This window comes from Meleagris gallopavo, chromosome 11 (genome assembly GCF_905368555.1).
Source record: "Meleagris gallopavo chromosome 11, MGAL_WU_HG_1.1, whole genome shotgun sequence".
Lineage (NCBI taxonomy): Eukaryota > Metazoa > Chordata > Aves > Galliformes > Phasianidae > Meleagris > Meleagris gallopavo.
The window spans coordinates 9,355,165-9,368,209 of NC_139414.1; the positions used below are offsets into that span (position 1 = coordinate 9,355,165).

The window sequence follows — 13,045 nt, forward strand, 5'->3', positions numbered from 1 at the left end:
ATCAGCAATATTCTGACTAGCATAATGAAGGTTGGTGGTGGATTCTCATAAGGACTTACATAATCAAAAAAAGAAGTTCTTTATGAATGGTTTTCAAATGCATCTTGAATCTCAAGTGAAAAATCCTCAGGAAGACTTTAAACAGGACTTGTCATCTGAATTAGCTGTGCATATGCTGAATGACTGCCATTTGTTCCTACTTCTGGGCTCCAGAGAGGGTGTTTATTGTAAGTGGGAGTTGTGAAGTACTGCTCAGCGCAGTTGCAATCTCTTCCAAATAAGCTCCTATAAGTTCACAAGCTACAGATTGTGTGTACGGTACTATTTGACCGTAGATTGCTTTGTTCCATATGTCTGAAGTCTATAACACATCAAAAAAAAAAAAAAAAAAAAGAACAAAGATACAAAATACAAGCTAAAAGATTAAACACTCCAAATTTAAATTCCTTAATGAATACCACAAATTCCTCATTCTTATTTTTCTTTATTTCCAAAAAACTATCTTGGATGTATGACAGAAGAAGAAAGTACACACAATACCATAGATATTTTGTTCTTTAAAAGGAACCCTAGATAAAATTGTAAGCATCCTCTGTAATAGCACCATGGCTGGTGTAAAGGGTCAGTAAGCTGATGCTGTTAATACACAGCAAGGGCAGGCACCTAAGAGGAAGATCTAAGGTGAGACATAGGACGTGCTTGGAATAGAATTTCACTTATGTAGGGGACAAAGAAGGAAAAAGAAAAAAAAATAAAAAGAAAGTTCATGTTTTGATTAAATAATTTTCTTCATGCAATCAAAGTCAACATTTTAGAAATCTTTCAGACAGGCTAATAGTGACATCTTTTCAAATCAATGGATGTCTCCGTAAAGTAGATCTCAAAATAGATTGTTATGCTTTGAGTTTCTAGAGTAGTACTATAAAGAAGGACGTCTAAGGCATTTCTCTTTGTCTACCTTACTGCTTTTGTATGCTACAGAGATCTACATTCTGATCCTATTTTCTGCAGTATGATACTTGAAGAAAGAAACTCTGTTATATCTAGATTGTCAGCTATAAGTCAGATAAACTTGAGAGGAATAAGGACATCTAAAATCAGAACTGTGCTCTTGTGAGGCAGCTCCTCTGGACTGGACGAAGGCACACAGACAGACCTAAGCCATACTTTTCATAGCCAGCAATTTTCTGTAATTCTAATTGGTCTTAAGTTAACAAAAAATTTATAAAAACAAAAGAAATACTATATAAGACTACATCAACTGATTTGTTACATCTACAGGTTTCATATTTCCAAGTTCTAACATTCAGCTGATTATTTTTATGAATTACAATACAGAACTGAATGTGTTTAACTCATTTAAGCATTTTTTCAGTCATCAAACTGCTTTGGAGTTTGTGAAAGCTAAAAATTACCCTGAAATTCAGTGTGCATCCAAAGGAATGTTGTCACAGAAAAGCGTGAATGATTGTGTTGCTTTGAAGCTTGCTGACTTCCTGTGAACATTACTATAGCTTGAGACAAAATTCATCAGAGAGAATATTTTGTCATTTTTGAAAATAAATATGCTCCATCTTAATATGATCTATATGGCATGTTTTGTCCATCTGAAAGAGAATATGATTTGGGAATTTCCTAGCAAGAGCTATGAAGTTAGAAGAGCTAAGCAACCACCACAAGAAAAAAAAAAAGAAAAAAAAACCACTTTGCTGGTCAGATATACTGTAAGAATCATTACATCTATTTATTTTGTGCTGTCATAGATCTTAACAACATTTTTGTCTAACAAAATCTGGGAACTAATACCATTCACACATGAATGGCTCTGAAATCTGCAAATGGGGGCAAAATTTAAACTTTTATTGCAATAATTAAATTCTTATTTCCTCTGCCTTTAATAATTTTCCATATGCAATTTTTTATTTTTTTTTTTTACCAGGAGGAACACAAGTTAATATTAGTTAAGCCATCTGGATAATATGGATAATATTTTAGATTTGTTATCAACAACAACAACAACAAAGAAAAATATTTTTACAAAATATAATGATTTGAGGTCATAAAGCATATCTTGCAAGGTCCAGAATGTAATAAATGGAGTTAACTATATTTGTCTTTTCTTTCTCTACAGAGAAACTTGATCATGCTGTTATTCAGAAGGGGAGTCTTTATATATAGAAGCTAAATAGCTTAATTCCATCGACTATAAGCTTTGTGTTCTACCATGATAAACTGGAGGGATTTTTTAGAAGGAAGTATTTAGAGTTGTTTTTTTTTCCAGTACAAGCTAACATTTTTTGCAGAGACAAGGAGAAGAAATAGTTATGTAGTTAAAAAGGCAAAAAAATAAATTTTAGAGAAATAAATTCTAAGTGAAAAGGATTAAAAGAGTTTAAAGAAATAAAGATGTCAAAGAAAATATATATCCAAAATATGTAACAGAAATACAGTTTGTTCAATAAACTGTTGTGTTCTTAGTCACTGTTTCCTTTCTACAATGCATCTCACAGTATCAACACAATGTTTTTTCTACACCTGTGTTAACACTTTCTCAGACAAGTAATTCAAATACTTGCCCCTGACAGCGACTACTTCTTTAACTCATAGGAAGCCTTTGAAAACTGGAGAGGCCAAATGGTAAAAAAAAAAAGCAAGCACTTGATGCAGGTATCTGGGATCATAACAACAACAGCAATACCTTGGGTTTTTACATCGTTACAGAAATAAAATAACATTTGCTGCATCAAGGCACTATAATTTGTAACTTCACAATAGAAGCAGGAAATATTGCAGACTTAAATATAATAACGGAAGCAATAATCATCTTTGGAGTCTTGTAGCTAAGTGGGAAGCATATTTATGTTACTGTACGAAGCTCAGCCGTAAAACATCAAAACATTAAGCTTTCCTAATGGAAACGTTCTTGGGCTTTCAGGTAGGCACATCAGAATTCTCATAAATATTCCTCCTAGAGCTTTTTTTTAGGCAACCAAAGGCAAGAATTTTGAAGTATTTTTAAAATATTTTATATGAAGATCAGAAGGTAATAATCTAGTAAAAACTCTGATTTTATGAACTGCAGGTAGGCTTCCTAGGATTATGCCTGGATTTAGAATCAAAGAATCACCAAGGTTCAAAAAGACCTCTAAGATCAGCTAGTCCAGTTGTCCACCTATCACCATTATTTCACCACTAAACCATGTCCCTCAGTACAACATCTAAATGTTTACTGGACATCTCCAGGGACAGCGACTTCATCATTTCCCTGGGCAGCCCATTCCAGTGCCTGACCACTCCTTCAGAGAAGAAATTTTTCCTCATATCCAACCCAAACCTTCCCTGGTGCTACTTGAGGCCATTCTCTCTAGTTCTATCACCAGTTACACAGGAGAAGAGGCCAATTCCAATTCTCCTAAGATAGGAAATGTAAAAAGAGAAATTTAGCCAGGAGTTCTTAATGCAGAACAATTTCCAAGACAGTTATCTCAGTAAATACATAAAATGAACATATCCTGCACGTTAATTATTTTTTCGAATTAAAAACTACTTGTCAAAATCCCAGAGAATTCTGAATCAGTCACAGTCAATGTGACATTAATTGTATGGACTGTTTAAATATTTCAATCTTGTTTTACTCTGATCTTTTCCCTCTTGTATTTAAATTATTATTCAACTACGTTTACATACGTTGTTAAAGTAACAGCTGATCCATTCACATATTTATAAAATTAGAATAGATTACATGTGCATAATAACTTCATATCTAATTTTTAGAGCAGTATAAATTGATGTCCATGTAAAAATTCAAATATAAATCATTTTTCTGCTGCCTGTTCACTACAACGATTCTTAAGCAAAGAGAGAAAAAGAGAAAATCCGAGAGGCATAAAACACATTAACAGGAATGATCATGTCCTTCGGAGGAAATGAAAGGTTCTTAATTATTTGCCACGGCTGATTCTCTGAACTGCTAAGTTAACAAAACAGTTCAGAGAATGGTACATAGCTGCCACATGAAAGCATCTCTTATCCACCTATTCCTGGCTCAGACATGTTTTTTGGCACAGCCTAGTCTGTGCATAAAGGTAGCAAATGAGAATATTCACAAATCGAAGGGAATATAAGAAGGCCCACTCCATAATCCCACCTGAGATCAAAATAAAGTGTTGTTAGTTGTACCCTTTATATAATTTTAATCCACACACCCAGCTTTAAAATGTTTATTTAGATGACAATTTAGAGACAACCGTTGGGAGCCTGATCAAAATATCCATTTCTCCATCTGCATTTTAAGAAATTTCTATACTGCAAGGTTGCGGACCAATTCCAGAAGTACCTTCCATTTCTGTTTTTTTTTCCAGATAAGATCCCTGTAATGTCAACTGTCTAGTAAATGATCTCATAACTTATCAGCCAGTAAATTGCTCGCTTTTTCTATAAAAATAAAAATGCACAATAAAATATGGGTAGGAAACAAAATAAATTACCAGATATTTATTTAAGTCTGATAGTTTTATTGTTACTTTACTAACTTTCTTATGTTAGTTAAAAATAAAGTAATTGTGCTATTATAACTGAGCTTGGCTTTGAAATGTAAGATTTAAGATAGCACTGAGTTTCCTGTAACAGTCACTTTGTAGGGTTCTTCCATCAGCATGTGACATTAATTTACATTCCAGCTTTTAACTATGACTGTCATGTTTTGTTTAATTTTAATTTCAATTAAAATGTCTATACTCATTTGATCAAATTTTAATGGCAGATGTTCTTGAAATAACTTCAGAAAACTCAGACATTCGATGATTAATCAAATCTACAAATTACTAAATTTAGTTTATGCATTTTTTAATAGTTTTCAAAGTTTAAGTTAATTCTGAGGAACAATTCAACAAGTGTAGTTTGTGTTGAGGGCTTTTCCATGTCACCCTGTGAGTGAAGAAAAGAATTTACTAGTGACAGTGAAGGAACATTTATTGAAAGGTTTGATATGTTGTATACTTAAAATCTATACTGGGGGAAAAAAAAATTAAAAAAGTTGATTTTAGACAGCAAACTAAATAATTTGGGTCATCTCACTAGGTAAAGTTCTGTTAGTTCTATTAGGTCATCCAGGACAAGAAGGATGCAGAGCTGTTGGGCTGAGTCCAGAGGAGGACCACAAAGGTGTTCAGAGGGCTGGAGCACCTCTCTTATGAAGGTAGATGGAGGTAGTTGGGCTTGTTTAGCTTGGAGAAGAGAAGGCTCCAGACAGACTTCATTATGGCCTTCCGGTACTTGAAGAGAACATTTAAACAGGAGGCGAATGACTTTTTACAAGGTCTGATAGTGTTAGAACAATAGGAATGGTTTTAAATTAAAAGTAGGGAGATTTAAGTTAGAAAAAAAATATTCAGAGTGGTGAGGCACTGGAACAGATTGAGAAGCTGCGGATGCCCCATCCCTGGAGGTACTCATGGCCAGGCTGTATGGGGCCCTGGGCAGCCTCATGCAGTGGGGGGCAGCCAGCTGGGGGCTGGAACTCCAAGATCTTTGAGGTATCCTCCAATCCAAGTGATTTCATGATTCTATGATTCTATATGAATAATTCCCTCACAGTGGTTTTGGTTTGGCTGTATGGTACTGCGCCTCTTGTGCCAATATTCACAGCTGAAGAATTTTCCAGCCCTTTAAAGCTGACCTTATGTTGTTGTTTTATTTTCCCTCTTTCCTACTGTCTGAAGATGCACAGTTCGCTGATCTGCAAAAGATATGCTCCGAATGTTAAAACAAAACTGCATTATTCAGAACACAATACAATACCCACCAGGCAGGCAGCTGCAGGTGAAATTGCTCCCGTCGTGTTTCTGTGCTAGGTCGGTGCAGGTTGCGTTGTTCTGGCAGGGCTGGCTTTGACAAGCATCAAATTCCTCACACAGGGGGCCCCAGTATTCATCCTCGCACTCACAGAAAAACGTTGCCTAAAAACAAGCAAAATTTGTACTCCACAATGAATTTTCAAAGGATATATTTTCATTGACTGCTCTATGAACAAGAATGTATCTGCTGCTGTTCCATTTGAAACACAAGTAGCTGACATGAATACATAAAAAAGCATGAAGTTACCATTTGAAATACTAAACCTGTACCAGTTCTTCAGGTCAGATTTTTAATCAAGCCAGGGAATCTCCACTAGACATGGATCAGATCCATGATGCCTAAATCAATATACTTTTTTTCTCCCATTCCAGAAATTATATTTTTATACCAGTATAATTACCAAGATTTGTAATATATAGATTTACCACAACAAAACCCTGCTACAAAGGAGCACCTCCTATGGGATGAGCAGTGCTGGGGCTCACTTCAGGAGACACAAGCCACTCTGGTCCTGCTAAAACACGTCTCCTTCTGAATGTATTTAACATCTTTTCCAAAACATGCTGCTTTTGCTGCATAATAAAGGATTAAGAGCTCTATTCCTGTTGAAGAAATAACTGTCATAGGTACAGTGTGGTATTCAGCATTTTTTTTAAGTAATAAAACATAATTAAATTTTAAAAAATATTTAAATTGCCAGGGATGCGTTTAAGGATGGAAGCAAGGAAAGCCCTCATCTGATATATCCATTTAAATCAAATGCCCCCTTTCTCTGTTCATTAAGCACTAGATGGCAGCCGCACTCACTTCTGCATTTCCCAGCCCCATCACTTGGGCTCGATGCACACAGCTGTCCCAGGCACAGACGTTGCAAGGCAAAGCACAAAACGTGCATGGAACCAGAAACAAAAAGGCCATGTCAGCATTTTATTTTCTATTTTTACTTCTGTTTGCTTCATGCAAATAAACAGCTGTGTATTAAGAAAAAAAAAAAAAAAGACAATGAACTTCATACAAAGAAAGAAAGAGAGATGATAGTAAAATGCAGTACATTTTTCCTTAAAAATACTGCATTGATAGAATCTAAACAAGAATTAATGTTATAATAGAATCATATGATCATTTGATTTGGAAGAGGCTCTTACAGGCCATCTAGTCCTACACCCTGCAACGAACAGGAACACCTACAGCTCCATCAGGTGCTCAGAGCCTGGTGCACCCTGGCCTTGAATATCGCCAGGGACGGCGCTTCCACCACATCTCTGGGCAACCTGCGTCAGTGCCTCAACATCTTTATTGTAAAAAATGCTAAAAACATTATCCTTATATCCAAGGAAATATATATTTTACATCTCCAAAACTCAACAATGTGCATGTTATTTATCAGGAGTGACAGAAGCCTGCTCACAGAACTGCTCTGCATATATTTCACACCAGCAATGAGATGTTTCCAGACTAGGATGTAGTTCAATAAGAAGGAAAAAACAGGCAAACAGCTGAAAAACTGCATCACTCATCACGGCAGTTTTGCTGTTATTCCAGAACAGGATACTGGGCTGTATTTCCAGAACAGTTCCTCATATTTTAAATACAAAAATTTACAACATATCAGAGCAGACAAAATTGTGCTACATAACACCATGCATGCTAAATCCTGCTTTCTTTTCCTCCCTCTCTTACATTTGGAGGCTGCTCTACTGACAGAGGATATAGAAATAGTTTCAAAAGTGCCATGATTTTCAGTGTTGGCGTAGATTATGCCCATGGGCTATAATACTAGCACTGGGCATCCATAGGTAAAAACTATACAACTTTTATGTACAATAAATACAATCCTGACATAGATTCATAGACAAAGGCATTAATAAATTGCATAGCCCATGCCATGAACACTGTGTGCCATTCCTTATCATCAATATTATGTCAAAGTAATCAAACAGAGAAGAATTAAATTACACACTGATTTTCAACTCCAATTTTAAGAAGTTTACATATTTCTCTGAAAAATCTTAGTAATATCTTATGTTTTTTTTTTTTTTTTTTTAATATCATTAAAGAAAATTTCTGGTTGATGCACTGTTTTCATTTTTTGTCACTGATTACAAACTCACTGGAGGCATAAAATAATTTTACTTTTTACCCTACGGAAAAAAAGATGGTCTGGTCTGAATTATGGAACTATCCCCTCCCTACCAAAATAATGCTTTGGGTCTGCTTTTTCTTGACAAAATACTTTGAGCATTCATGGCAATCCTTCCAGTGAGTCAATTGAGCAAAACACTTCTGTGTGATAAATACTTATTTTGTATTTAGGAGTATACTGTACTTTGGAAACAAAGTTGATAACCAAAAAGACACGCCTTTAGGCGTACAGGGAGCTGGTGTTAATAAAGACAAATAAAATCAAGTGGATCTACTCCAATGAACTTAGAACCTATAGAAGACATGGAAATCATCATTATTCAATTTGATTCATTATTTCTCAGTGCAGGCAGGTTTTTTTTTTTTCATAAATATAAGTGGTTCTAACACTAGCAATAAAACTCCATATTTACACAGTCTGTTCTTCCTCACTTAATGCAAGAATGGAGCAATCTGTGAAAGAAATCATTATGTCTCCATAGAACCAGAACTGTAGATCTCAAATCTAATGGATGTCTATAGCTCACTTTAAAATCCTACACAGAATCAGAAATTCATAACAAACTTCTCTCTGGATTACAATAGGATTTCTCTCTTCAATTCATAGCCAATTTGTCTGAGGACAACTCGTTCTGGTGAGAGTTAATAAATGTCAATTTGGTGTTTATTTGGTGATAATACCAAGACCAGTATTATCTTTCTGAGCATTCACTTTTCCGTTGTGGAAGAATGGCAAGCACGACAGCAAAACAGAGGTACTAAGCTCTGCAAAACAGAGGTACTAAGCTCAGACAAAGGGGGAAAAGGCATCACTTTAACACAGCATCACTTCACTTCAAAGAACTTTGTTCAAAGTTGTGAATTTTATGTTCAGTGCCAACAACAACTGAAAAAGAAACTGTCATTATGAGCTTACAATTTTATGTCCACATTCCGTAAAAAACACCCAGCTCAGTAGATGGTAAGCTATTTATTTACAAGCAGGAAATAACTAAAAACCAGCCAAGACTTCCAGGTTAGACAAAAATTCATTTGTTTATAGTTTATGTGCCTCACGGATGACAGTATGCCACTGCACTTATATTACTGCAGATTGTTAATTACATTTAAAGTTTCCATTATGCAAATGTGTTACTACTAGATTTGGTATAAAACTATGAAGTACATGAAAAAACAAAGGCAATCAATCTTCTCAGCACTGGAAGCAAAATGACTACAGCCAGAACAGCTCTGAGCATATTCACCACATTAGGCCTTTTATGAATTCCGCTAAGAAGTTGCTTTGCATCCTGCAAGACTAGAGTGTGCAAACTGAATGAATTATAGATAAAAATAAACAGCAAATCACAAAAGGCATGTTGCAAACCTAAAGAAAATTAAAGTTTCTGTTCTGGATAAAGAAATGCAGAAGGTCTTGGGGGAAACAACTCAGCAGTTGGTTGGTACATGGCAGGCATATAATTTTGGCAGTTGTTTGCTTCATCATTAGGGAAACCATAAAGACATTTTATGATACATCTCCCCAAAGACGACTTAAACAATGGCAAAAACATCCTGTTTAATGAAATATACACCTTCTATTTTTAACTACGATGCTCATGCTGGGCCTGATTCAGTTTCCCAGCTGAAATTCTATTATGCAACTAATACACTAATGGGTAAGGAAAACTGTCAGATTTGAAAAATCACTGTGGCTGAATAGACAAAATAACTTTTTTATTATCCTTGGAGGACGAGTTTGGTCATAAATAAACAACATTTGGAAACAATGAGGTTTTACTGAGTTGCCCCTTCTCAGAGCACTACGTGGTCTGAAGAAAACTGCAGAGTATCACTGGGAAACTTCTTCATCTGTTCAAGGTAACAGTTTCTGACAGCAAAAATTTATTTTTCTGAAGTTAAAATGTTATTAAAGAGATAGAATCCTGCTAATTTTAGTTCTTTGACTAGTATGAACTCTAGTAAATGCTTTTCTAGAAACGGACTTCAGCATGATTGCCATATCTCATAGCTTCAGCTACAGGGATGTCTGATGCACATTCTGTTATAAACACTACCTTAACACGTTGTGCTGTTACTGCTCCTCAAAACTGTGAAAAGATAGGAGTAATTTTAAATTTTCCTATTCGTTTTCCACAGAAGGAAAAACACTGTATGCACAGTCAGGATTAAAGATGTGGATGTACATAATAATATAATAATAATGATACTGAGTTCCCTTTTCTCAAGCTCCCCTTTGCTGCCATTAAGCCAATTTGCCTTTCTTTTTAAAGATTATTATAATTTATTAATAAGTAAAATTCCACATATCAGAGATTTTTTAAACATGGGTGATTATTAAAAGCAACCGATGCGTTTTTCTTAATAAAAATATATTAATGCTTCTGCATAGATACAGGAATTAATGTATGTTCTCTTTGTGACATACAGCTTGCAGTAAAATAAAGAAATTAAGGACATAAAAATGGACTAACATGAAAAACAGAACATATGACTGTTTATCAAAGCCTTTAACTCTCAACATGACAAAAAAATTGAAAAAGGGAAGATGTTTTCATATACCACTATATATAGAACATCTGAACATATTATTTACATAAATCAAACTCAAAATGCTGAATCTCTAGAAAAATGGCAGATACAGGAAAGCAGAAAAACTAAGCTGGACCATAAAATAGTATACTGCATGAACAAGTTATTTGGATAACAGTCATTGTGTTCACATTACCTTAAGCATTTTAAAATTTAATTTTCAAAGAATAAAGATGTTAAGTTGTTCCAGATGTTAGCATTGCCACACACAGATAGGTTACTGCAGCAACTTAATTATTGTTGTTACAAGTCAGAGCGGCATTTTTCTATCAAACATGCTTATTGAGAATTTAAATCACAAAATGGTAGCAGATGAACTATTAGTGAATTCCCTAAATATGCCAGATTTTCTGTGTTCACAGCAGGCTCGCAGCTGTTAATATTTACTCAACAGTTACTATTGCTTTTATCTCCCAAATGAATGTTATTAAAACCAAATATTAGCTGCACATCTTTGTGCTGCATATTACTTTATTAAAATCAACATGTATAGAAGGCAGCAAAGAATACAGGCTCTTGATCATAGAATGCCAGTCTGGTTTTGTCAAAGAGGTATACAGCATGGAAAGTTAACATATATGATTTTTTTGTTGTTGTTAGTAGATGGCACAAAAATGTTACAGTGGTCAATGAAATTGCCATTGTCATTCTAATCTCTCAATATAATGTGAGCACAGGAAGATTTCCAAACATTATCAAATTATTTCATAAATACACCATTACTATTTAGTAACGTCTATGGTTTTTGAAGCCTATTGCACAGCAGCAAGGTAGCACATACTCAAAGGACCAAGAACAATTTCCCTTGCATTTTTTATGGGCAGAAAATTTCCAAATTATGCAAAGATCTTGATAAGTTCACCTTACCTCATCTGGTTTCGTGATACATTTTCCTTTCCCTGAACACTGGAATTTATCTGAATGGCTTCCCGCGGGCATGCAGGTACTGACTTTCACTATCACAGTCAACCGTAAAGCCACAATGCACTTGGTAACTGAATCATTCAAAAAGCCTTTAAAAAAAGAAAAAGAAATCATTAACACATGGGGGAAAAAAAGTATAAGTTAATACATAGTGATGCTTATCTACTAGACAAACAGAATTGAACTGAACATGATTTCTCATACTTCATACAGTCTTACCTAAATTTAATGCATGTAAACACAAATTGGAATAGAGTTTGTAAGCACTTCTTATGGTTAACAAAAGAAGAGAAGGCTGGTGAAACAGATCTACTTGTAGGGCTCTAGTCTTCTTTCATTTCTCAGGTTTCTAATCATCAACTACTTTAGTCTGCTATCTTTTTGATAGTTTATGTACTTAAGTATTTAATGGCAAGGAATATTAAAATCAATCTCAGTGGAGGAAAACATTTATATAAATTTCAGCAGTTACTTAAAGTAGAGCTAGAAAGCACACAGATCTTAAGCAGAATTACAATGGTAAAAAATGGACAATCTCAGTGCTGCCTCTTTGATGAACTCTCCAAGGATGTACTCCATTCGACAGTATTCCTTTCAGTATTTGCAATACAAGTTATATCTGAATGTCCTATCACTCTATGAGCTAATACTAGGCACTATAATTTTATGGAACTGAAAAAAGAAATTGTGGGTTGGAAGCTACTAAAACACACTGGAGCACAAAACATCCTTATCACCCATATTTCTAATAGAAATATTTGTAAAATAAAATATCCTTAATTTTTAAAAATATGACTGCAAATGGAGGCAGGAAGTATATGACACAATTTTTTTTCCCTAATATTCTTTGTTCTAAATTCTAAAATTCATTTCTGGCATAGGTTTCAAAGGAACTTTCAAGATGCAATAAAGTTTCTTGCACTACAGACTGGAAATTGAACAATATGTTCTCAACTACAAAAGATAATACAGTATTGGTATTTTATATATATATATATATATATATATATATATATATCAGTAAGCATTTATAAGGAACAGTAATACACCAATTTCTCAAGAAACTGCTTGAAATTCAAGTAAATTCTCTTTCCAGAACAGCTGCTGAACATTACTTACATTCTGCATACGAAAGTCTCAAGTGTGACTAATTATACAAATTGCAAAGCAAATGACATGGAAGAATTCCACTGTCATTCATTTTTAGATCTCACTTTTTAAAATGGTGCTTTCTTTGAACAATAAATTGTCCATACTAGAAACACTAAGCCATGTCTTCAAAGCAGCAAAATCTCATACCCAATACAATTGTTATCAACTTGAATACAAGTTGCATGAGTCAGTTAAATATTCTACAAGACCAGATTAAAACTGTACAAGGGACAGTTATAAATGCCTAATGGTCTGTTTTACCCAATGGAAATTACTGTAATCTGCTGACCTCTTCTAAGAAAGCCAGTTTATTCTGGCCTCAATACACACCTCCTTTTTGCCCATCTGCTCTAAAATGCAGCCAGAATTCTTTCCTTTA

General features: G+C 34.6%; 1 protein-coding gene across 1 annotated transcript in view; it reads right to left on the reverse strand.

Moving 5' to 3' along the window:
* DNER (delta/notch like EGF repeat containing) overlaps nt 1-13,045 on the reverse strand; it is a 109,245-nt gene that overhangs the window by 32,162 nt on the left and 64,038 nt on the right. The window contains exons 5-6 of the mRNA XM_085233135.1: nt 11,458-11,603; nt 5,804-5,957 (exon numbers count right to left, since the gene is read on the reverse strand). Coding sequence (XP_085089261.1) covers nt 5,804-5,957; nt 11,458-11,603 — 300 coding nt within the window. The remainder of the gene's footprint in view (nt 1-5,803; nt 5,958-11,457; nt 11,604-13,045) is intronic.